A 27285-nucleotide genomic window follows, 5' to 3' on the forward strand; every position below is an offset into this window, starting at 1 on the left:
TTTTTTTTTACGAGACGTAAAGTTAAAATAAATGTATTGCAGCATATTTAACGAGACGTGAGGTAAAATATACTGTGTGGTAGTTTTTTTTTTTAAATCCCGACAGTCTCAACTGCTGTTAAGCGCTGGGTGGTGTCATTTGCTAAAACGTGCTCTTTTGTTGTTCTTGATTGGTGAATGTGATGCCAAAAATGGCAACTTTGTATTAATTAATTACTGTAAGGATTTCTCTGTTAACCATAATATTTTCATTATGATTAATACTTTTCGTACAACATTTCGCTTGGTCACCGAATGATGAAATCGATTTATTACGTACGCAACAAGATGTCTCAAACCCTCTCCCCGTCTTCTCCAGTCATTATCCCAACCTCATTTTCCTTCTCTCCACAATCCTCTCACGCTCTCTTATGTCATATTCCATTTTGGGGCTGATGGGATGACCTGGAGGCACGTACAGTCGAACACGAGCCTCCAAGCTCTAGCCTGGGTTCGAATCCCGACCCAGCTATAAACTGTCATTCCGATGTTTCACAGACGGGGTGCTTCATCAATGTGCGTGCCGTTCCTCGGATGGACGTTAAACTGGGCGTCCCGTCTGCCGGCATTCGTTGATGAACGTTAAAGATCCTTCACGAAGAGGCGGCGAGCCATCGCGGGCACCGTGAACAAATTCCAAATTCCTGTCCTCACCGGCAGAGGGCGTTAAATGAGAGATGCAGCTATGCCCCTCAGCAATGACGTCACCGCGCAGCCTCGTGCTGATTATAACGAAGAAGAACCGTGTATTCTCTTACTTTTCTCAACTAGTGCGTGGCTGTACGTGTGTGGCCGTACGGGCAAAAAAAAAAACTTTCAAACCGCGAGTCAGAAACAACAACCACACAGGCCATTCCTTAGCTCTCGCGTGCCCGTACGTGCGTGGCCGTACATGCAAACCAAAAAAAAATTCAAACCACAAGCCAGAAACAACCACACAGGCCGTTACTTACTCTTGCGTGCTCGTACGTGCGTGGCTGTACGTGCAAACCAAAAAAAAATCAAACCGCGAGCCAGAAACAACAACCACACAGGCCGTTCATTCGCTCTCGTAAACGACGACTGGATTGGGGCATTGTGTTTATTAATGCGCATAAGAAATCGAGAAATTATTAGAACTAGCCGAAACCCCGTCACAGACGGATTCCGAAGGTTGACTATTGCCACTATGTGCGATGCACTCTTACAGGTACGAAGTTTCTTTCAGTCCAGGTCACAGTACCGAGAAAAACGTGACGCGACCGCGAGGAGGAGCACAAAATTGGTCCTTCAGTATTAATATATAGATACATTAAGTCATCACTATCCGGAAGTGGTGCGTGCCCGTACGGAATGTTCACATGCATTCCATGAATTATCGCTTGCATTGAAGTAACAACTGCTGTGATACTTACACACACAGAGTTAATTAAAATCAGAATTAAAATCAACTTTACCTCCCTGTCTTTGCTTGCCATGACATTCGCTGCCATTGACCATTGCAACTCCTATGCCATGGCAACTAAGGCACCGATCGATCCCCATCGTAACCGGCACGTGACGTCATCGTCGGCCAGCCGTGCATCGGCCTACGCGGAGTTCAGTCCTCACTGTCCGGAAGTTCGCATATCACAGTTACGATTATTCGCAATTTAGTTTTAATGGCCAATTATTCAATTAGCGCCAACGTATTTTGCCTTTTCGCAATGTCATCGCAAGGAAAAACACAAAGAGAAGAGAAGAGGGGGAAAAAAAACATAAACGTAAGTGCAAAAAAAAATAAAATAAAATAAACATAAGTGCAAAAAAAAAAAAAAAAAAACTTTCAAACAACTTCACAGGTTCCTTCGCTCTCATAAACGACGACTGAATTTGGGGCATTGTGTTTATCTATAAATGTGCATAAGAAATCGAGAAATTATTAGAATACAGTAAGTCATCACTATCCGGAAGTCCGTACGTTGTAACCCGTAATGGGGAACGCGGCTGAGGTTCTCTTCCCCTTCGGCCACGCCTACGCAGCAACGTGTCTTGTCATTGGTTGGTAAATAAATGGCCATAACTTGGGAAGCACTTGTCCGATTAATATCAAACCTTGAAAAGGCACATCCTCAGGTCCCCAGCAATATACCTGGCAAGTTTCAATTAGATCGGACCAGTGGTTGTCGAGAAACAGCGGTCACAAACACACACACACACACACACACACACACACACACACACACACACACACACACACACACACACACACACACACACACACACACACACACACGCACACACACACTGCTGGAATTACAGATAGATGTAATTACCATTGAACCACTCCCGAACCCCCAAATCCCGTACGTAATAAATGAATGACCTCGTACTCATGTTAAATAACCATTTATGGAAACTCATTCCTGTTCTGAAAAAAAAAGCCTTTCACCATTAGGTTTCACGACCCAATAATTTTACAGCCACATGAATTAGGCCAAAAAAAAAAAAGTTGCATTGGCGTAACGGGTCACTGAAAAATAGGGGAGGTCGGTCGGGATCTTTTTTTTTTTTTTTTTTTTTTTTTTTTTTTCCTAATAAATCCCTCCCAAAATCTCCCCCGGCTCGAGTACCACCCTTTTTGTCGGCGGGTTCTGTCCGAAACACTTCCGGGTTTTTGCGATCGCGATCGCAATCAACAAGATACTTGAAAACAATAGCAAAACAACAAAAATAGCAATAAAATAGGGTCGGCAAAATTTTTGGATAGCAAAAAAACAAAAAAAAAAAACGTAGGGTCGGCGGAATTTTTACGGTCGGGCGGGTTACGCCAATGCAACATTTTTTTTTTTTTGGCCTTACTGTAAATCTGCACATAAACAATTGATGTGGGATGAAACAGTTAATTTGAATAATTAATAATTTAAACTATTGGTGGTAATGATTTTAAAATGTGAGAACATTTCATACCATTAAAATGTTGGAGGAATGGGGCACTGCAGTGGCTGTAAGTGATTGCTTGTCCCCTTGGTCCGTTTGTCTGCTGTCCATGCAATGTGCTGTACCCTGCACCCTGATTAACCTTCCATCCAGCCGTACGAGTGGCAGCCGTACGATGGACGATGGTGTGCGTTAAAGCGACGTGTACCATAAATCTCATATTACACTCAAATAATGCCCGGTGAAGGACGATGGCGTGAAGTTTTCAGTCAATTTTCCAATCTCATGAAATTCATTGCACTGCTGTGAACTTCCAAACAGATTGAATCCTGCCCGTTCTTTGGATCGCAATCATGAACTAGAGGGCACTTGGTAGAGATCCAGATCTGGATCCAGGCCCTGATCCAAAATCTATTCGGCTTGTTTTTGTCACCTACCCAACTTCTCCACCAAGTTTCGTCCGAATCCGTCCACAACTTTTTGAGATATCGTGCTATGTATCGTTTTTGGCCCTCTCTCTCTCTCTCTCAATGATGAAGAATCACTTAAAAAAATTCTATTAGTTGGATCTGGATCTTCACCAAAATCTAATCAGTTCGTCCTTGTCACACACCGAACCTGTCCACCAATTTTCGTCTGAATGCATCCATACTTTTTGAAATATTGCGATGTGTGCATGGTTGAGCTGAAGGAACCTCTCTTAATCCTCTCCATCCCTGCACTTTCCGACGGCGCAACCATACACGCATTAACATTACATGACAAAACGCACATTCAAAGCCAGTTCAGCACAACAATCACTGCTCTGCAAGGCAATTCCTCAGTTAGGTGCATAATCCACACTGCTGCCACGGTGCTGGGAACTACAACACCCTCTGAACAGCTTCAATGAGAATGGGGCACACGCAGGCCAAAGGTGCTGTGGCGACCTTGACTCCCAGAAGCCTTGCCTCACCCAGGGGCCATAAAAACGGTGCATTCAACGGAAGAACGCATCTGAGGAACCGAACGAGAACTGCCTTGGTTAAATAAACGGAACAGGACGAGCTGTGGCCGGGCGAATCTCTGCGAGGGCGAACAGGCTAGGCCCACGAACCACAAATGAATGGACCCCACAAGTTATTTGGACGCGGCGACCATACCATCTGATTTACACGATCTTTCTATTCTGTTCCTATTTTCTAATTTGTCTACATGAGATGCACAAAAGATCGATCAAAGAGCAATCAGTCATCAACCTTTAAACCTCTTGACCCCTATGGGCGAGGGCACAAACGCACAACACATATCACACTTTTTCAAGCACTTATAATGCATACGCCGTACCTCTCCCGCCACGCTGCACCACATCGCCCTCCATTTCCTCCCGTTCCTCCCTTTTCGGTTACGAGTATTTTGCTAATCCAATCAGAAGGAGACCCAGAGGTCATGGGTGTCATAGTCGCTGTCGTACAGCGCCAGAAGTGGAAAATTCCAAGGATAATTGAGAAACTTAAAGGTTTTTCATGATTTTTATGTTCTTCTGAAGTCATGTTCCAAACAAGTTTTAGCTACATACTCCCCAGAGTTTAGCAGGTTTATATGACACGTGCTCGTTTTTGATCGAAGCTTTTTGTAACAGGGTTCTGGTAAAGAAGTCTACTCCCAAAGTTGATAGGATCCACGAGTTCTTAGTTTGTGATTTTTCCAGCAAGCAGGTACAGAGGCTTCTGCTTCATTCTATTTTTAGGGATACTAGTGCAAAGAGTTTATTACCAGATAAAGTTATGGAGCGAACCCCATTGAAGGTCTATTTCCCTTTCACTAAGACCATAGGACAATTTTTGGGGTTTTTTTGTATACTGTCGAGGCTCGTATGAGCTAACACATAGAATGTACAACAAGGGGAGCAGGAGACAAGAGGGACGGGAGAGGGAAGGAAAACACTGTGTGGAACAGATATGATGAGATCTGTGGAAGGGAGAGGGGTGGGGTGGGATACACAGGGAAAACAAGATGGACACTACAAGGATTTTCAGGAAGAAAAGCAAGGAATTTGAAGGAGGTGGGTTAGCAGGGGTAGAAAAGATCGTGGTTTTGGATGGGGGAAGATAAGAGATCGTGATGAACGGCTGTGTTGAAGACCTGGAGGGAAGAGTGGTATTGAAGAGAGTTTGGGAGTTTGTTCAAAAGGTGGGGAAATAGAAGAATGAAAGGGTGAAGGTGAGCAGTGATTCGTGATTTTGGTAGTTTTACCAGAAGGGGGTTGCTGGCGGATCTTGAGCGCCCTGCAGAAATATGTGGGGGACATATCTCAGACAGAGCAGGGGGGGAGGGCAAGGCCAGAGATGAGATGGTGGAAGACAGAAAGACCACCGACCTGCCTGCGGTGAGAGAGTGAGAGACAAAGATTCAGCCTCATCGTGGGGGATACTAATAATCCGAAATGCCTTGGTGTCCACAGCGTGAAGCCGAGAAAGGTGAGAGGCAGGAGCACCAGCCCAGAGGGGAGAGCAGTCCTCCATCAGGCTGCGGTCAAGAGCTTTGTATGTGGTAACAACAATCCTTATTCAGTCATGGTAAATTTCTTAAAACTCTTCGTGTCGGTAGAGTAAAGAACATTTTGGAAGCTGACTGTGCAAGTTCATCTTCCCCTTTTTTATATGGTCCTTGTGGACACGTAGTTTCTGGGGATTTGAATGTAATTAGTAATCGTGAAATTTGGGATCTGATGAAAATAGAAGCTAAATATCGGGAACCAGCAACTCAACCTTGGAGCTGCATTCGGTCTTCAATTGTGGATTTTGTCTCTAATTTTGTAAACAAAATGTGCACCAAGTTTAAGTTATCTGTAAACAGTTTTAATGCATGGTTTAACAGAGTTGTGGAAGTCCTGGATAATAGGATTAAGTTTTTTTGGAGTCGAGTCTTGCTTTCACTGGGTCGATCTAAACCAGTGTTGAACAAGCAGAGTGTTCGTAAAGACATTCGGGAGCTCCATGATAGCTACGTAATAGCTCCAGCAGATAAGGCTGCTCATAATTTTGTTGTGGTTTGTATAATGTTTTATGTCGTGGTTTTATTGAGAGAGTTAAGCATTGATACGGTTACTTTCACGAGTTTAGGAAATAGGACATATGCTCCTCGTCATAAGTCATTCCAAGATATTATCTCTGACCATCAGGAAGTTTTCGTTAATAATTTCGGAATTAAATGTGAAGAGGTAAATCTTTGTATTCCTCCACATTTCTGGATCCCTAAGCTTTATAAGAACGCGTACAAGTATAGGTTTATAGCAGGTGCCGGGCGGTGTTCCACTAAACAGTTATCGGTTATCGTTAACTCAGGCTTACAAGTTGTTAGTGAACAGTTCAGGAAATACTGTTTAGCAATTGAGAAGAATTCTGGTATAAACACTTTCTGGAGCATTAATTCTTCCTTAGAGTTCTTCGATATAATTTGATGCCTCAATATCAAGTCAGTTGAAGTTTTTGATTTTTCAACTCTTGATACAAATTTGGATTTAGTACGAGTGAGGGACTCACTCTTCAAAGTACTCGACAAAGGTTTTAACTCTTTTAATAAGTTTTTAATGTGTCAGGTTTGATCGAGCGTTCTTTTCGAAAAAGAAATACTCAAGTTTTCATTGTTTTAATAAGCAGAAGTTTAAGGATGCTGTTAATTTTATATAATTTATTACTTTTGTGTCTTTTTGTGGGATAATGTTTATAAATGTTGTGGGATAAAGGTTCAGGGTATCCCTATGGGTGGGGATTGCAGCCCCCTGATTAGGACATTTTTCTTATTTTCTGTGAATTTTCATTAATGCAGAAACTGATGAAGGAGAAAAAAATTAGGATTAGCTAAAATGTAATCTCATACATGTCGTTATATCGATGATATTTGTGTGGCGAACTATAATTATCTTGATAGGCAGCTTCACAAGATTTATCCAGATAACCTGATTGTAAACAGGAGTGGTAATAATTGCACAGTTGCTGCATATCTGGATGTGTTGGTTAGAGTTGGACAGAATGGTTTTAGTGCGAGTGTATATCATAAAGTTGATGACTTCAGTTTCCCTGTAGTCTTGAACACCTTTCCACGTCGCAATGTACCAATTAAAATTGGTTACAATATCTTTTCATCTCAGCTACTTAGACTTGCAAAAAATTGTTCAGTAAAGGATGATTTTGTGGAATGTGCTGAGAAGGTTTTTTTTTCCATCATGTTAAACAAAGGATATTTGGCTGATTGTTTGATCAGGTCTTGAGAGAATGTCTTGAGACTCCATCATCACCTTTTATTTAAGTTTGGTTGTTTTTCATGTCAACAAGTTCTCATTGCATTTGATATAATAATAATGAATTCATTATTTTAGTATGGTAAAATCTTTAATTAATGTTTTTGATTAAACTATATATATATATATATATATAATATATTTATATATTATATAAAATAATGGAGGTATTTAGATAAAAATACAATAAATATATATTATTTATAAAAATACATTATAAATAAGCATTAAAATAATTTGTTGGTGGTTGCTAAGATATGCAGTACAGCATGTTAAAACTGGTTGTTAATGACATTTTGAATATTTGAATGACAATTTGAGTCTATGGTTAGATGGGGATGCTGTGTCATGGACAATGGACATGCATACGAGGTAAAGTGTTTATCGCTTGATATATTATCATATAAAGTGGTGTATAATTATGGTTATTCAAATGTAGTAACACTTTAAATATCAGCCTGTCATCCTTCCGAGGTCGGCGAAATGAGCACCCGTATACTGGTAATTATCCCTGCGTGTTGAAGGCGACTAAAGGGTTGGCGTCAGGAAGGGCATCCGGCCATAAAAACATTGCCACAAGAAAGGGTATCCTGATTGGAGCCCGCAAAAATTTGACCCCTGCTCAGGGAAAAAGGCTTTAAAATGGTGTGATGAGTAACACTTCAAATGAAATGAATAATCAAATGTTTTTGAATCAGGATATTGCATTGCTGTGTTGACTGTGTCTGGACACAACTTTGGGTTGTGGGTCCATTGATATTGAGTAATCTATTGATGTGGACCTGCGACCGGGGTTGTAGATCCGCCATTTGGAGAGGTTCGGGGCTGAGAGGATGGAAACTTCGATGAAAAACGGTATTCTTATCATTTAAGTATCTAACTTCAAATAAAATAGCTTTTGTAAGTACTTATCAGTACATAATGTGTGTGTGTGTGTGTGTGTGTGTGTGTGTGTGTGTGTGTGTGTGTGTGTGTGTGTGTGTGTGTGTGTGTGTGTGTGTGTGTGTGTGTGTGTGTGTGTGTGTGTGTGTGTGTTTATGCCTGGCTTCCTTCTTGGGGCGATGGTGTAGTGATTGGTCTTCATTTTGATTTCCTCCCTCCCCACTACATTGGGACCAACTTGAACCCGCTGGTTCATGTCGGGTGAGCTGAAGGCCGACCCTTCACCTGAATCTGCTCTCTCACTCTCACTCTACTTCCCCAGAGTGACTGAGGCACACCTGTCTTGTGTTTGGAGATAATATTAGAATATATAATGGGTTCTTAATTACATGCTAGTGCTGGGTTTAAGCCTTTCTTTGTGACACTGCTTCTTGTGACTACTGCCTGTATGTATTTGCTTTATTAAATCGCTACACTATAAACTTTCCAAATCTGCGCGATTGGCTGTTTTCCACCATTGGTTAGACGTAGTGTGCAATAAATAGATGGGAGTTGTACCGCATTGATTCGCTGCACGAGTTTGCCAACGTCCTACCTATGGGTCTGCTCGGTCGTACATAATTTGTAGATAAAGGTGGAAAGTCGAGAGCACGGTTCCTCATCTGGGATAACTAAATCACCAGGTAGGGAATGCGAGAGTTGGCTGCAGGGACCCTACCAGATTTAGTCACCTCAGACGGGTGTCCGTGGTTGCTTAAGAACCAGTTACATGGCTCGTCAGTTTCAGGGCCGGAGGTAGGGAAGTGGGTCCCCTCCCCCCTGTCCCACCCCGTGAGCCCCGTGCTTCCCCTGAACCCATAATAGTACATCTATTGCGATGAATGGCTAAGTATGGTGTTGGCAGTGGGGTGTCTTTCATTGGGGATTGTGTATAATCACATGTACTCGGTCATTATGTACATAGTTAACACTATGAAGGACCAAACAGTCATTTTGACTGTTTTCGTGTTTTTAAAATTCCTCTTGCTTCCTGTGTTTAAAAAATTACGAAGTTGTTGTTCCTTGACCTCAAATATTAATCATTATATATTACATAAGTATTAATAACTTTTAAAAAAGGATGCAACAATCAAAATGACTGCTAAAATGGTTCTTGATAGGAAAGATTTCTGGCCTTCGTAGTGTTAAAGGGCGAGGCACGCACTCAGATCCGATTTGCTTTTGGATGGCTTGTTTTCTATTTGTAGGAATCACTGTCTTTCTGGCTCTGTGGACACCTATTAAGGATTAAATCTCAGCTATTCAAAATGTATGACCTCTCAATTATCTTGATGCCCTTTGGGGAGGTGGTGAGGGTGGACAAGGAGGAGTGTTTGGGATGACCAACTCAAGGAATGTTTGGAATTCAGTTTTGTTGCACTGTGTCATCAGTATTCATCAGAATGATAGGTAATCAGCAGAAGTTTTGCTCAACAATTGTTTATTAACAATAAAGGAACTGTTACAGAAGACAGCTAGAAAAAGCAAATAAATACTTTGATTAAATGACAAAAATCACGATATTGGACCTGGAGGTGAAGACGAACAATATATTTCTTTTATTGGAACAGGTGTTTTACTGGCGAAGTTTTTAAGAGAAAATTACAATAACTCGAGGGTACAAAGATACAGCAACATATTGACATATAGACTAAGGCTCACAGCCATTTGTTGAACGAAAAAGCGATAAATATTCTTGAAGTTTAACAAAGAAACAGAATATCAATTTACAATTATAGGAACACAAAAGGCAAAAAAAAACCTAGTGGGCTGACAGAATAGTTTCGGCCTTAGAGCTATGCACACTCGCCTTTGAGATGTTTAACCTGGGTTTGAAACCCCGATCCAGCTACAAACTCTCACCCTGTGGTTTCACATTCAGGGTGAGCCACTAATGTGTGCTCCATCCATCGGAAGGATGCTAAGCTGGAGGATACATCTGAAAGCACTAGCTGTTGGTGGACGATAAAGATCTCATGGTGCCTTTCGCAAAAATGAGGCGTGTCGTCCCCAGAAGCCCGAACAATGACAATTCTTTCACCTTCAGTCATACCTTGTGCCTGGACAGCCAGTTTTGGAAAGATTTGAAACCAAAATCATAAGACTTCATCAGCCAGTTCATGCAAGTTTACCCCATACCAAGATCGCAATAATTACCTGCACCACTGAAGGTGGAAGGAGGTTCTGTTTTCACCTCTCTCTGGCTGTTCGTTACTTGGAGAAAAAAAAAATTTCACCAAGTATGTTGGTCTGCAGCGTTTGTTTGTCTGTCTGTTTGTCACTCGATTTTTGGCCACAGTTTTGAAGCAATCGTTTGAAATTATTTGTGTTTTTTTTTCACGATGTCGTGAACAGACTGTGTGTAGGTGACCAGGAATGGATTTGGCTGAACTTGATGGACAGGTTGGGTGTCGTGTGACAAGGACAAATCGATTCAATCCTGGTGAATATCTGATTCCAGATGTGGATACGAGAATTATTTCATTTTCAGTAATTCCTGCCGGACCATCTGTCATCCCTCAGACGGGCAAGCTGCAGCTTCTTCGCTCTCTCTCCAGATCTGGATAAAATCACAAACTGGTCCAACACGTGGAACATGTCTTTCAATCCAGACAAATCTCACACTCTCACTATGTTTCTCTGAAAGGAACATTTGCATCTCCCCCCTCCCCCCCCCATCTACTTTCTCAACAATTCTCTTGAAGTTCAAAGTCCTTTCATTCAAGCTTCTGGGTTTTGCGGTGTGGCGTGATCTTTCCTGGGAAAGCCACATTTCCAGCCTGGTCTACAAAGCCAGTCGCCGACTGGGAATCCTTCATCGTGCAAAGTCCACCTCGGCCCACCTGAGCTCCTCACCACATACAAAGCTTTCGTCCGCAGCATGGAGTACTGCTCTCCCCTCTGGGCTGGTACTCCTGCCTCTCGCCTTTCTCGGCTTCATGCTGTGGAAACCAAGGAATTTAAGATCATTGGTATCTCCCGTGGTGAGGCTGAGTCATTGGGCCTCTCACTCTCTCACTGCAGGCAGGTCGGTGGTCTTTCTGTCTTCTCCCGTCTCCTCTCTGGTCTGCCCCCCCTTGCTCTGTCTGTGATATGTCCCCCCTCCCCCTCCCATATTTCCACAGGGTGCTCAAGGTCCGCCAGCAATCCCCTTCTGGTAAAACTACCAAAATCACGAATCTCTGCTCACCTTCGCTCTTTCATTCCTCTTTTTCCTCACTTCTGGAATAACTCCCACAATCGCTTCAATCCCATTCTTCCCTCCAGGTCTTCAAAATAGCTGTTCACCACCACCTCTTATCTTCTCCCATTCAAAACCACGATCCCTTCTACCCCCGTTAATCCACCCCAAATCCACCTCCTTCAAATTCCCTGCCTTCCTTCCCAAAAATTCCCTGTCATGTAAGGTCCTGAAAATCCCTGTGGTCTCCATCTTGTTTACCCCGTGTTCCCCCCCCCATCCCTCTCCCTTCCACATATCTCCTAATGTCTCTGTTCCTCACCGTTTTGTCCTTCCCTCCACCACCCCTCTTGTCTCCTGCCCCCTTTGTTGTGTATTGTGTGTTCGCTCTCATACGAGCCTCGACTATGTATGCAAACTTTTTTTGAGATTACAGGGCAAAAACGACATTGCATGATATGTCAAAAAGTTGGAGACGGATTTGGATGAAACTTGGTGGAAATGTTGGGTGTGTGACAAGGACTATTTGATTCGATTTTGGTGAAAAACCGAATCAGGATCCAGATCCATATCCCAGAATTTTTTTAAGTGATTCTTCACCATTGAGAGATAGGGCCAAAACGACATATGGCACAAATATCTCAAAACGTTATAGATGAATTCACACGAAACGGGGTTGACAGGTTGGGTGTGTGACAAGGACGAATTGATTCAATTTTCGTGAAAATTTGAATCTGGATCTGGATCCAAGAATTTTTTCAGTTATTTTTCAACATTGAGAGATGGAGCCAAAAACTACTCGAGTGTATAGCACGATATCTCAAAAAGTTGTGGACGAGTTGTGACAAAACTAGGTGGATGAGTGGGTTAGGTGACAACAAGCAGATTCGATTTTGGTTAAGGTCCGGATTCAGATCCGACCTATTGGTGAGATACAAAATGTAAACTGTTCAACCTGGTGGCGGTATACACTCTTCTGAATGCCATTCCGTTTCACCGTGTCACTCCATGAGTGATTTTTCATCTGTTACTTGTGAAAAATCGAAGATTTTTCAAGTATATTGGTTGGTTGTGTGCACTATTGTTTGTCTGCTTGTTTGTCTGTCTGTCTGTTTGTTACTTGCAAAATTGACGATTTTTCAAATATATTGGTCAGTCGATTTTGTTGGGATTCGCTAGATATCCGTTATTGTCCGGTTTTCCGTCTGTCTGTCGGTGTGTGTGTGTGTGTGTGTGTGTGTGTGTGTGTGTGTGTGTGTGTGTGTGTGTGTGTGTGTGTGTGTGTGTGTGTGTCTGCAATGCGAGGCTCCACAGCACAAAGCAGCAAACCGATTTCGATGAAACTTGGCGAACAGGTGCCATATGGGCTGGGAGTGTGCGCGTTTGAGTTTCGTTGCTATGCAGCGGCCGAAAAACCGCGTTTTAAGAACCCAAACGGTGACTGACGTAGCGCGGCTTCTATGATAGGTAGAGCGACCGGACCAACTCCTGCCTATTCCTTGCATCCCCACCTAGTTGTCGCGACAGCATGACGTTCCTCTATCTTTCATAGTTTCCGAATGGCAGCCCTCCGAATGCGGAAAGGTGGTGAACCAGGGAATATGTTAAGTGACCTTGACCTCGGAAACCGTCGACGGCGGAATGTTCAAATTCGGTGTATGGATAGAGTTTAATAACTACTACAAAATTGAACCGCAGCATTTTTCCAGATACAATCACCAAGTGTGTCGGGGCTGAAATACGCGAAATTCGAAAAAATACTTTTTCTCGACCTACGTTCACTATTTTCAATACTTGTCCTACAGTTTTGAATGTGGAGAAACGAGACTTCGGAATTAAACACTTCGAGATATTTAGAAAATTTTACTCGAGCCGATTTTTTATTTAGGTTTTATTTTTCAAATGGCAGTCCTGTGAGGAGTGCCAGTTGGCAAAATACGCAATAGGAAAAATCTTGCCAGGCAGAGGAACAATTGTATGTGAACCAATACGTCTTGGCAATGAATCTTCGTGGGTGGATCGGTCAGAATGAAAAGCATCGTATCCAGCGCTTCGATCCTCGTGGATCCCTTGTCGCCTACCGGCTTGTTATTCTGTCTGTCTGTCTGTCTGTTTGTCTGTTTGTCACCTACAGGTCACAATTCCAAACCGATCGTCATGAAACTTTACCAAGTTGTAGAGGTAGTCTTAACTGAGAAGCCTATTGATTTTGAGGTCAAAGGTCATCTTCAGGTCTGAAATCATTATTTTTCATCCGATTGACTTGAACTTGAACAAGATTTGCATATTGCGTCACTGAATTAGGAAACTAACTATTTTTGAGGTCAAAACGTCGAAGGTCAACTCAAGGTCAAACTTCTAAAATCATCAAATTTTATTTTAAAAATCGTCAATTTTCATCTGATTGACTTGAAATTTGAACAAGATTTGCATATTGCGTCACTGAATTAGGAAACTAACTATTTTTGAGGTCAAAACGTCGAAGGTCAACTCAAGGTCAAACTTCTAAAATCATCAAATTTTATTTTTAAAATCGTCAATTTTCATCTGATTGACTTGATATTTGAACAATATTTGCATATTGCGTCACTGAATTGAGAAACCAACTATTTTTGAGGTCAAAAGGTAAAAGGTCAACTCAAGGTCAAACTCCTAAAATCAATTTTCAACTGCAAAATCGTCAATTTACATCCTATTAACTTGAAAGTTGAACAAAATTTGCATAGTCCATCACTGAATTGGGAAAGCAACTATTTTTGAGGTCAAAGGTCAACTCAAGGTCAAACTTCTAAAATCATCCATTTCAATCTGAAAAAGTCAATTTTAATCCGATTTACCTGAACTTTGATTAAGACTGTGAATTTTAATCTTAATGAAATGGACAATTTCATGCATCCATGGCAACCTTTGGAGAAGGGGGTGGATATTGCAAGTATCATGCTCTGCACGATGTATTTTTCTTATTTTTTCGGATTTCGGCAATTATGTTGGTCGGTTGTGTGTGTGTCATTCGGTGTGTCTGTCTGTCTGTCTGTCTGTTTGTTTGTGTGTTTGTTTACCCTGTCGCAGCCACACCGTTTCAGCGATCATGACCAAACTGGGTACAGACATCGGCCATGGTCCAACTTAGACACTTGTCGTTTTTGATGAATCTCGGTCAAAGGTCAAGGTCAAGGTCACCGAAAAACCGAAATTCTTATTTTCGCAATAACGTCCACTAAAATGGTCGTATCGACTTCAAACCAAATCCAAAATGTGCATCTTCCAATTCTGCATCCAAACATATGTCTCATTGGGGTGTCACACTAACACCCTTCTTCATCGTCGGGGGTCGAATGTCAAGGGGGTCAGGTCAAAACTTTGTGTGATAAAAACGCCGTTTCAAGTCCGATTGACTTCCAAGTTATGATCATGACCAAACTAAGTGCTATAACTCATTAAACAGTAGCACTATCGACTTATAAGAACCAAATTGATTTCCAGGTTTTTGTTTTTTCTGAGATCATGGAGATATGACAAAGTTATTCCAGCAATTCCTTGCTCAACGAGCAATTTCATTATCTTGCCAAAACGAAGTTTTTGCAAGATATGTTAGTCAGCTTGTATGTTTTTTTTATTTGTCTGTAATCACGTATCGATCACTCTGCAGAGCACAGTTATCATTGGGAATTTTTGCAACCTCGCATATCAGAGTCCTATAGAGGTCCCTTTCAGCGCATAAAATTTTCAAGGTCAAGGTCAAAGGTCAAGGTCACTTTGTAGCAAATCAGGGGAGTCGACGAAACCCTTATTTTTTGAGTAATTTTGATTGGATCGTCTTTAAACTTCATGGGAATATAGTTCATCATCTGGTGCTCAGCTGATTAATTTTTGGTGGCGATCGGCCTTGACCTTCATGGTTAGCGCTGGAGGTCGAAAGTTTTTGATCCCAAGATCAAATTTTGAAATCTTAGATACCATATCGAGTAATACCTCATATGAAAGCGCTTGATAAGTGCTTTCCAGATCTGTCAAAAGTTTGACGCTATGACGTCATGACGAAAAAACTGATTTTTTTCATGGTTACTCTGTAGAACGATTCTCATCGGAATCCCTCGTAGGCAGATATTCCTCAAGGAGTCGCTCCTGGTGGATAGCAGCTCTGTTCACCTCAGTGTGACCTTAAAGAAGTCACACGTGGTCACCTTTTGGCAAGATACAGGTCACCCTGCGGGTGACATTGGTTTATTTGTTTGTTTGTCTGTCTGTTCATTGCCCACATGTCACAATTCTAAACTGATTGTCATGAAACTTTACCAAGTTGTAGAGTTTGTCTCAACTGAGAAGACTATTGATTTTGAGGTCAGAGGTCAAAGGTCATCTTCAGGTCAAATTTCTAAAATCGTTATTTTTCATCCGATATACTTTGAATTGAGACACAATATACAAGATTTGCATATTGTGGCACTGGATTAGGAAACCAACTATTTTTTTTTAGGTCAAAGGTCAACTCAAGGTCAAACTTCTAAAATCATCAATTTTCAACTGAAAATCATCAATTTGCATCCTATTAACTTGAAAGTTGAACAGGATTAGCATAGTCTATCATTGAATTGGGAAAGCAACTATTTTTGAGATCAAAAGGTCATATGTCAAATCAAGGTCAAACTTCTAAAATCATCAAATTTTATCTGGAAAATCATCGATTTTCTTCTGATTAACTGGAATATTAAGCAGCAATTGCAGAGTGCATCACTGAATTTCAAAACCAACTATTTTTTGAGATCAAAAGGTCAAAAGTCAACTCAAGCTCAACTTTCTAAAATCATCAATTTCAATCTGAAAAATAGTTAATTTTCATCCGTTTGACCTGAGCTTTGATTAAGTTTGTCAAGATGTTAATCTTCATGAAATGGACAATTTGATGAGAATTTATATTTCATGTCACAGAATTCAACCGCAAAATTATTTCAGAGGTCAACGTGGATCAAAAGGTCAAAATAGGCCAAAGGTCAACAACTTATGTGGGATTTCTAAAATCCTCAATTTTCATCCGATTGACTTGAAATTTGAAGAGGGTTTGCATATTAGTTCTCTGAATTGAACCACCAATTATTTTTGAGGTCATCATCAGCTAAAAGTCAATTTCGGCCAAATTTCGAAAATTATCAATTTTCATCCGATTGACTTGACATTTGAAGAGGAGTTGAATATTTGGTCATTGAATTCAACCACCAATTATTTTAGGTCAACATAGACCAAAAGGTCAACAAAGGCCAAAGGTCAACAAGTTAGGTGAGATGTATAAAATCCACAATTTTCATCTGATTGACTTGAAATTTGAAGAGGATTTATATTTCATGTCACTGAATTCAACCACCAAAGTATTTTTGAGGTCAACAAAGATCAAAAGCTCAAAATAGGCAAATGTCAACAACTTAGGTGGAGTTTCTAAAACCCTCAATTTTCATCCCATTGACTTAAAATTTGAACACGGTTTGCATATCAGTTCTCTGAATTCAACCACCAATTATTTTTGAGGTCAACTGAAACCAAAATGTCAACATAGGCTGAAATTCTAAAATCCTCAATTTTCATCTGATTGACTTGAAATTTGAAGAGGATTTATATTTCATGTCATTGAATGAAACCACCAATTGTTTTTGAGGTCAACATCAGCTGAAGGTCAACATCAGCCAAAAGTCAACAACAGGTCAGATTTCTAAAATCCTCAATATTCATCCGATTGACTTGAAATTTAAAGAGGATTTATATTTCAGGTCACTGAATTCAACCACCAAAGTACTTTTGAGGTCAACATAGGCCAAAAAGTCGACGTGGCCAGATTTCTAAAATTGTCAATTTTCATCTGATTGACTTGAAATTTGAAGAGCATTTGCATGTTTGGTCATTTAATTCAACCACCAATTAGTTTTAAGGTCAAATTTGTTTTACGGATTTCACAAGTATCACGCTATGCATGCCACCTTTCTTGTTTGTTTGTGTGCAGGATATCTCCAAAGGTTGTGGACGGATTCGGATGAAATTTGGTGAACACTTTGGGTGTTTGATGAGGAAAGAATCGATTCAATTTTGGTGAAAATTCTAATCCGGATCCAGATCCGATAATTTTTTTCAGTGATTCTTCACCATTGAGAGAGAGGGCTAAAACGATATTTCGCACGATATCTCAAAAAGTTGTGGATGGATTCGAAGAAAACTTGGTGGACAGGTTGTGTGTGTCTAGGAATAATTGGTTCGATTTTGGTGCAGATCCGAATCCGGATCCAGATACGAGAAGTTTTTTTTAATTTTTAACGTGATTCTTCACCTTTTAGAGATGAGGCCAAAAACGATTTATAGCATGATTTATTGGGCCCGATATGTTCTCATGGATCAGGCATTGCATGGTGCAGGTATGAGCTCTACAGAGTGCCCTTCTAGTTGGGATTGATGTTGGAGTAGTCGTCGTAGTAGTAGACAATAGTAGTGGTAGTAGTAGTAGGCATAGGCATAGTAGTAGTAGTGGTAGTAGTAGTAGTAGTAGTAGTAGTAGTCGTAATGTCACTAAAAATTTTTAAATGTCCTTTCAATAATTTACCATACAACCTTTCATTCATTAACCACCCCTTGAAATGGAATTTGAGGATTATTTGTTGGGAATCTCATAAAATCCCTTGAAAAATGTATTGGACACATGTAAATGCAGTTATGCCTTTTTGAGGCCCAACAGGATGGCCGACATTTATGCACACTTGCCTCTAAGCTGTCTATCCCGGGTTTGAATCCCGACCCAGCTGTAAACTGTCATCCCAGTGTTTCATAGGCAAAGTGATTCATCAATGTGTGTCTTCCATCAGATGGACGTTAAACTGGAGTCCCATCTGCCAGCATTCTTTGGTGGAAGTCAAAGCCCCACGGTGTCCTTTGCAAAGAGTACGCGAGCCATCGCCTGCACGTTGAACAAATTCCAAATTTCTCCCCCAACTACTTTGTCAAACGTCAGTCTGAGCCTGCCAGTTTGTGAAAGACTTTGCCAATCTTCCCCCAGCCAAGCACACATGTGGGAATAATTGTGGCCATCAAAGAAGAAGTTATATGCCTTTTTGATTTTTTTCCCCCCATTGTGTTCTTCTTTTCTACACTGAATTTATCCATTTTTAAATGTTTTTAGCTTCAAATAAAATATCATTAATAACTGCTTTGTTCTTCGGATTCTCTTTTTATAATTCGTGCACATGACAACAGGAAAGTTATCATCTGTAACAACGTGATGTGTACAAGTATTCTTTTGATCAATGTCAAAATTGCATCAAAGGTAATATGACATTGAGATAAAAAAAAAAATCATTCCCAGTTTGCGTTTTCTGGTTTCTTATCAAAGCTGTCCAACAAGACTAATTGAGAGCATATTAAAAAAAAAACATTCATCCAAATTATAGATGTGCTATGACTATTAGTCTACCCAGCAGCAGTTTACCTGTTGAAAGTAAAGGTTTGCTTCTCCTCAGATGCATGTGTAGCTGCCCGGGATATTTTTACATGAAGATCCATGTGCACAAGGGTTGGTGTCACATTCATGAATATCTGGAACACATCACACAACTTCCCATGTCATTAATCTCAGCCACCAAATGAAAATTATTAGAAAACAAAGGGTCGGTAAAAGAGTACTGCATGGATGTTTGTAAATCAAGTTTAAAGATGTGCACGCTCGCCTTGGAGATGTCTAGGCTTGGATTTAAATCTTCACCCAGAGATGTAAGCTCATCCTGGTGTTTCATGTGGAGGGCGATGCATCAAGGTATGTGCCATCCATTGGAAGAACGTTAAGCTGTTGCACCCATCTACTTGCACTGGTCTTTGGTGGATGTTCAGAATGCCAGTGTCTCACAAAGAATAGGTGAGTCATCGACCGCACCTTGGCCAAATTATAAATTCCTGCCACCTTCAGTCGAATGTCAGGCCTTGCCAGTCAGTTCATGAAAGACTTGAGCCAAAAGCATTCCACGACCAACCCACAATAATTTTGGGGCCATTAAGGAACAACACAATATAACAGACACCAAGCTTTATACACCCTTTCCCCACCTCCCCAATCTCACATTGTGCCAGAAAGCATTATTGTACGAAGCAATCTTGCAAAATAGTGTGTGTGTGTGTGAGAGAGAGAGAGAGAGAGAGAGAGAGAGAGAGAGAGAGAGAGAGAGAGAGAGAGAGAGAGAGAGAGAGAGAGAGAGAGAGAGGGAGAGAGAGAGAGAGAGAGAGATAGATAGATCCGGCCCCTTTCTGATTGGGTTTCATTCTGATTGGATCCATGGGTCAGATCCAGACCCTTTATTTGCAAATTTGTTCCTGCAGATGTACGAGTCTGATTAGGTCCAGAACATCTACAAAAATGAACTAACAACTGCACGAGCTGTCGAAACAGCTTTAGATTCATCGATGATGGGTTTGTATTTGATCAGCTTCATGGTGAAATACTGTACATCCAAAATAACTTGAATTTAAAAAGGAAAACCAAACGAACACTTCAGTTTCTTTTTAAAAATTACAAATGGACATCAATAATTATAAACTTCACACCAAATTATTTGATAAACGAGATGCTTTTCCATTCCACATTGCATGAATGCCATTCTTAGACAGCAATATTCCGAAGAAGCTATTGTATGGTCTGGTTACATAATAATTGGGGCTGTGAGAGCAACCACACACAGCACTAAACTTATCAATATATTAAAACTCGTTAGATGTTTACATATACAGCACTGAACTAATCAATAGTTTTAAACAACTCGTTAGATGTTTATTAACACAGCACTGAACTTATCAATCGATTAAAACAACTCGTTTGATGTTTATTAATACAGCACTGAACTTATCAATAGTTTAAAACAACTCGTTAGATGTTTATTAATACAGCACTGAACTTATCAATATATTAAAACACGTTAGATTTTTACTAATACAGCACTGAACTTATCAATAGTTTTAAACAACTCGTTAGATGTTTATTAATACAGCACTGAACTTATCAATAGATTAAAACAACTCGTTTGATGTTTATTAATACAGCACTAAACTTATCAATAGTTTAAAACAACTCGTTAGATGTTTATTAATACAGCACTGAACTTATCGATATATTAAAACTTGTTCGATGTTTACTAATACAGCACTGAACTTATGAATAGATTAAAACTTGTTCGATGTTTATCAATACAGCACTGAACTTATCAATAGATTAAAACAACTCGTTAGATGTTTATAAATACAGCACTGAACTTATCAATAGATTAAAACAACTCAGTAGATGTTTATTAATACAGCACTGAACTTATCAATAGATTAAAACAACTCGTTAGAAGTTTATTAATACAGCACTGAACTTATCAATAGATTAAAACAACTCGTTAGATGTTTATAAATACAGCACTGAACTTATCAATAGATTAAAACAACTCGTTAGATGTTTACTAATACAGCACTGAACTTATCAATAGATTAAAACAACTCGTTAGATGTTTATTAATACAGCACTGAACTTATCAATAGATTAAAACAACTCATTAGATGTTTACTAAAACAGCACTGAACTTACCAATAGATTAAAATAATTCATTAGTAGATGTTTACTGAAACAGGGAGCTATAGTTAGCAGATTAAAACGGATATAAGTTTTCTTTAAGATTATTAAACGACACCAAAATAGTGTTCGCAAAATAGAATATAAATAGGAATATACATATATGTGATTAAAAAAATCTATATATATTAAACCATTTTCAGTGCTTGCTCGGAGACAGATCAGCATGTAGAAAAATCCGGTGTAGATACCGTTTCAATATTTGAATAACAGTTTCATTTGGTGTTAAGTGGGGTTGACGTGTTATATTTAAGGTAATATGAGTTGAAATACATTAAATCCTACAGCGAGTGGAGTCAGATTAGTGATGTGCATCGATGGGTTGACTGACTGCACGGACGCAACTGAGGTTGTGGATCTACTGGTGTTGGTAATCTACTGATGTGGATCTGTGACCAAGGTTATGGATATACTGATATGGATTTGTGACCAAGGTTATGGATATACTGATGTGGATCTGTGACCAAGGTTATGGATCTACTGATGCAGGTAATCTACTGATGTGGATCTGTGACCAAGGTTGTGGATATACTGATGTGGATTTGTGACCAAGGTTATGGATATACTGATGTGGATCTGTGACCGAGGTTGTGGATCTACTGATGTGGATCCGCTGTTTGGAGAGATTCTGAGCTGAAAGGGTTGAAACCTCGAGGAAGTACGGTGCCCAGCTGATGATCCATGCAGTCAGGAAACCATTTAATTGTTTACAGGTGAAAGTTCTTACTTTAGGGAAGGGAAGTATGTTTTGAGATCAACAATTTAAATGAAGTTGAATATAGAATGTTGTGAAATTAACATTATTTAGAGCAATCCTTTAAATAAAAGTGTGTGTGTGTGTGTGTGTGTGTGTGTGTGTGTGTGTGTGTGTGTGTGTGTGTGTGTGTGTGTGTGTGTGTGTGTGTGTGTGTGTGTGTGTGTGTGTGTGTGTGTGTGTGTGTGTGTGTGTGTGTGTGTGTGTGTGTACTGTCATGTCTGGCTTCCTTCTTGGGACTACGGTGCAGTAATGTGTCTTACTTTGATTTACAAATTATTGGATCTGGATTCGGATCTTCACCAAAAGCTAATAAGTTCATCTTTTTCACATGCCCAACCCGTCCACCAAATTTTTCCGAATCCGTCCACAATTTTTTGAGATATCCTCTTCACAGACAAAGAAAACAGACAGACAGACAAACACACAGACAGGGATGAAAACATAACCTCAGTCCACCTTCAGTGGTGGAGGTAATAATGTACTTTGATCAAGCTTTTAGTTATTGATGGAAAAGTAGTTTGGTGTTTGGTCATTGTTAGCACATAGATACAAATAAGCACACAATGTATCTGTTACAAGAAGGAATCTGATTTTCATTAAGTATGGTGATATCAACACTGGATATAGTTCAAGCTTGGATGTCAGTCGAAATGAGATTGCAAATCTCACTCCAAATTCACGCCGCTCTTCAAATGATTTTCCTGAAACGAAGGAGGTAAATACCGCAGTACCTTTGTTTTGATTCATCATAAGCAATGCTTATGCTCTACACTATCTTGTTATATCTCGGTCTCCAGTAATTTATATTAAAAAAATTTATATTATCTCCAGGTGCTGTTCTCTCGGGTTTGAGGAAGTCCTAATATTGTCAAGAAGAGTCCAAATGTTTCGGAATGTGAGACTTGGTTTCACTTCATAATTTAAACCGCACAACATCGAGCCTCACCAGCATGTGCAACCAAGTTATAAAGGACAGGATTTTATTATCCCTACCTTTTCTTGGGGCTTACCCAGGTGGGACAAGCAGTGCATCACTATTTATGGCTGCATGAACAAAACTCCTTTCTTCTTCATCTCTGTCTCTGTCTCTGTCTCTCTTGGAGCTGGCCACTTTTAAAGGCAATTTATTGAGGTAGCACAGCAACTTTTAGTCCTTGTCATGTGCCGGGTTCACGAAGGCGGCTTGCTTGATTGTTCGACGAAGTAAGGACAGGAATTTGGCCAGCGTTCTGACACCCAATGACCGACTTTTGTAGAAGACACCATGAGATCTTTAATATCCCCCAGGAAATGTTGGCAGATATTGATCCCAAGCCCAGCATCACGTCAGGCACACTCATTGGCCATTCATAAACCTTTTCACAGCTCATGACGCTGCTGCTTGGCACTGTTGAACAATTCTGTCTGGGTGGACATCCACAGCCTTTGAAGCAGAAGCCTTAACCAGCAGATAGTGTACTTGTGTGTTGTATCATACTCATAGAAAGTTAGCAAAAAATTGTTCAAACAGTGATTTAACCGAGTCGAGTCACACGTTTTTTTCAAATTCAGGGACAATAGCTTGGAGGTATGCACATTTGCCTCTGAGCCGTCTCGTCTGGGTTTGAATCTCAGCCCAGCTATAAACTGTCATCCTGGTGTTTCACATGCAGGGTGATACATCAATGTGTGCTGTCCCCCTGCAAAAACTGATGCCAACCTGCAGCCACGTGCTGCATGCGAACAATGATGACAAAGATCAAGGGACAATTTTGGCATCACGTGATAAAGGTAGCTGTAGCCAGATGCAATATTCAACAATAACCAACGATATTTGCTCTTCTCTTTTTGTCACACCTCAAGCTGCTCTACTGTCAATATTCTACAAGATGAAAAATTAATTTATATAATCTTGTAGCTATTGTTACAGGACGTTCTATTTTTTTAGCTTTAACGTGAACAAGGGTGCTGGTGAACGTCCTCCCCCTCCACATCTCCATTCCTATGACTATGTGCTCCTGCTGTCTGCCTGCTCCGGACAGGCCTGGGTGGCCTGGGTGCTCTGAAACAACATAGTCAGTTGATCAATTGTTTTGAAAATATTGTTCATGTTGAAAGGAAATAATGGTCAAGTAACTATTCCAGAGAAGGTGGATATGGAGGGGGAATTGAAGTGGTTACAATCCTCCTTTACCGATGAGCATCCGCAGGGTAACACTTAGTTTCACAAGATCTCATGCCACATGAGCATGACGTACACCATGCCACATCCATTCTCTCCATCAAAACAAATACATACAATCAGCTGAGACAGATCCTCATTCGTGGAAGTCGAGGGTAAGCAAGTACATGGCGCTGGTAGTAAAGCCACGAGTAAAGTGGGGCGATTGGACTTCAGAGGTCACAGCGTTGGTTCATCCAGTACCTTTTAACCTCATTTGTTAATTTCATTAAACGTTAATCTGATGTAGAAAATTAGATGTGAATTCTTGTAAAATTATTCATGAAGATGCGATACTCTTATGTTTCCATCATATCAACTATTGTTGTCAACACTTGCTTTTTGAGCCACCAGTTCCTGCTTGCCTCAAATAATGTTGCTGCAATGCCGCTGACAAATGTTTTTTTTTTTTTACACAACTAAAGGTGACCATGCTACCTGGAAACCTTTTTTCAAAAAAAATTTCATGATCTGGCGGCAGCGCACACGGCACAACACCTGTGACCAAAGCCAAAATCCTGCTTCGATGCCAGAAATTAAAGTTCATGTTCAGTATTTCTTGATGTCCGATTTTGAAATGGGATGGAAAATTACAATTCAGAGTAAACATTAGAAAGAAGGAAGTACATGTTTCAAAGATTAACATTATAAAAGCCAAAATGCGGGCACGCCAGTATAGTGGAGGTCATGGAAGCAGAATGTGCTTACATCAGCAGTCATGCGCCAACCGCTGTGCCGCATTGCAGCATGCCCTTGCAAGCGACTTTCCATTAATTGTATAATTCGTTCTCCATTTAAATCAGCCATCATTCATTCTTGTTCGGTGTGCTGCTTGCCATGGGTCCCTGGCACTACATAAAACTGTTTTGCGGAACCAGGGTTTTGCTTGGCAGGTTCTATTTGGAAATAAAAGCTCACCTTGGTTCAACCCGACTCTATCATCCTGTGCAATACGGAGTGCAGATAGGAAGAGTGGGAAGATGAATGAGGCAGCAAGAGAGGGGGGAGGGGGGGATAGTAGTGTAAGGCTTGAGCGGTGCAGACAAAGTGACTCCTTCTCTCATCCAGCAAGCCTTCACTGGAATCAATAGAACATTACAGACAGCACGACGTGCCCACAGCGAGGCGTAAAATATCACCCTGCTTGAATCACAACATGCTGAGACCTCAGGTTTTCGGTCAAGAAAGTAAAGCTATTGACAATACACCACACGATGACCAAGACGATTTCAACACACAAAGTGTGGTATGGGTGGCTCGACCCATTAGGCAGAGGGTAGAGGATGTTAAAGATTTCTTACTTGGACTCGGTGACTTCATGCCACGCATTTATATGTCCCATCTCCTCGTCCTCCTCCCATACCCCGCTCACTTCTCCTCATTTTAAATTGCTGTTCCATTTGTATCTTGCCAGTTTCAAATGCTCCTACAATAACCACATATAAACAATAACAAATTCCTCATCACAGGCCATTTTTTACTGGTGGACACGACTCCGAGCTTCAGGAAGATGCTTTTACAAGAAAGCTGTTTGGTTTGGGATGGCCTGTTTGTCATTTCCAACTGAGCATATCTCGGGTTAAAATAGCATATCTTAGATGACTATATGGAAATGAACTTCATTCCTGTGTCGGTGATGTGAAGTCCAAAGAGAAAGATGGAACGCACAAGAAGAAGAAAGTTGGAATCAAAATATGAACGAGCTTTTCACTCCTTTGAGTAAATGTTCATTCGATCATATCCGTTCAACCTTTTATCCCACAGACAGACAGACTGCACAATTTGCAATCATCTAAGGAAATGCTGAGAGAGGTATGCCAAATGCAATCGTGGGAAAGTTGGTCCGGTGACATTTTGGGCATGAGCCCTTCTTCAAGGTGCTGTTTCAGGTATGATCGACACATCAGCTCTCTGTCTCTCTGTCTCTCACTTTGTACGACCAAGTGCTCCTGCTGGTTTCAGGGACAGTGTGACTCGGCTATGTTGACTTTCCACCATCATGGTGATTGTGACCCATTTTTAGCTCGTCTGGAACAAATTGTTCAAGTGTGGTTATTAGCATTGCTCAGTGTCTGTCAATCAGTCAGTCAGTCGGTCGGTATGCCAACACTCAGATATTCTTCTCTGACAGACATGACACACATGATGTCCATTAAACTTGACCACAACTTTTATCACCCGTGATGTACTAAAGTTTGTTTACGACAGGGGTCTCCAACCTGCGGCCCGCGGGCCGCATGCGGCCCCCTTAGACGGATTTATGCGGCCCGCGGTGCCATATTAAGTTTACATTACAATGCGGCCCGTGATACTGCCAATTTCTCAGGGTCAATGATCAAAGCGTTCTGTAATTTTTATTACGATTTTGATTCATATTAGACACGTGTTTTTAACACGATTATTCATTTATCTGATTCGTTGGCAAGAAAATTTTATTCAGCACCAATTTTTGTTTAAATTTCCGCATATTAATTATATATATATATTTTTTTTTTTCCGGAATTTCGCGTCCTTTTTTGGGTGCGGCCCTCCGCCCCTCACCACTTTGGTTTTGTGGCCCTCCGCCCAAAAAGGTTGGAGACCCCTGGTTTACGACATTAAAAAAAAAATCAGGGATAAGTGTTCATTTTCTTCTCCGTTACATATTTGAGAGTCAACAACTCCAACCAGTGGTTCCCTGGTTGTACCAGGTGAGCACAGGGCATTGCCCATACTTTTTGTTTTTGCAGCAGTCCATTTCCTTTTTTTATAAATCCACAAATCTCTTCTGTCATCATAAGGTAAGTTTAAATAACATTATGGTCACCGTTCTGATTGTTTGCTTCCCCCACATTCACTCACTGTGTGATTTTTGGATAATCAGCTGAAAATTGAACCGAACACAACATCCGCTTCAGAACTGAGCTCTAACCTCTGTTAAATAATATTACTAAATTATCATAAATCCATCCTCTACCTGCAATTATGAGCTGGCACGATGGCCCCGAGGTGTGTGCACTCGCCTCTGAGCTGTCAAGCCGAGGTTTGAATCCAGACCCGGCTATAAACCGTCACCCCGGTGCTTTGCAAGCAGTGCGATGCATTGATGTGCATATTGTCCCTCAGATGGACGTTAGACTGGGTGTCCTGTCTGCCAACATTTGTTGGTGGACGTTAAAGGTCCCACAGTGTCCTTAACAAAGAGTAGGTGAGGGATTGCCAGCACCATGGCCAAATTACAAAATCCTGCTATAATCTTCAAGGGGCACTGCATCAGCGGCAAAGCCATGCTCTGAGCAATGATGCGTTCAGCAGCCACAGGCTGCATGCAAAATAATGATGGCATGCATTTACTACAACTGATGCAAAATAATGATGGCATGCATTTACTACAACTGAT

At 40.7% G+C, this 27285-nt stretch overlaps 1 protein-coding gene across 4 annotated transcripts in view; it reads right to left on the reverse strand.

The window, feature by feature from the left end:
- Nucleotides 1-12531: 12531 nt before the first annotated feature.
- The window catches only part of LOC147030758 (protein kinase C-binding protein NELL2-like), a 39345-nt gene continuing 24591 nt past the window's right edge, over nt 12532-27285 (reverse strand). For 2 of the 4 annotated variants that reach the window (XM_085875149.1, XM_085875152.1), the window contains exon 8: nt 12532-18887. In XM_085875149.1, coding sequence (XP_085731275.1) covers nt 18808-18887 — 80 coding nt within the window. In that variant the 3' untranslated portion in view covers nt 12532-18807. Of the gene's footprint in view, nt 18906-27285 lie in introns of all 4 variants that reach the window. The other 2 variants (XM_085875150.1, XM_085875153.1) reach the window with 2 other exon arrangements.

Source organism: Eptatretus burgeri, chromosome 3 (genome assembly GCF_056783735.1).
Source record: "Eptatretus burgeri isolate ZD-2024b chromosome 3, Ebu_testis_v1, whole genome shotgun sequence".
NCBI classification, from domain to species: Eukaryota; Metazoa; Chordata; class Myxini; order Myxiniformes; family Myxinidae; genus Eptatretus; species Eptatretus burgeri.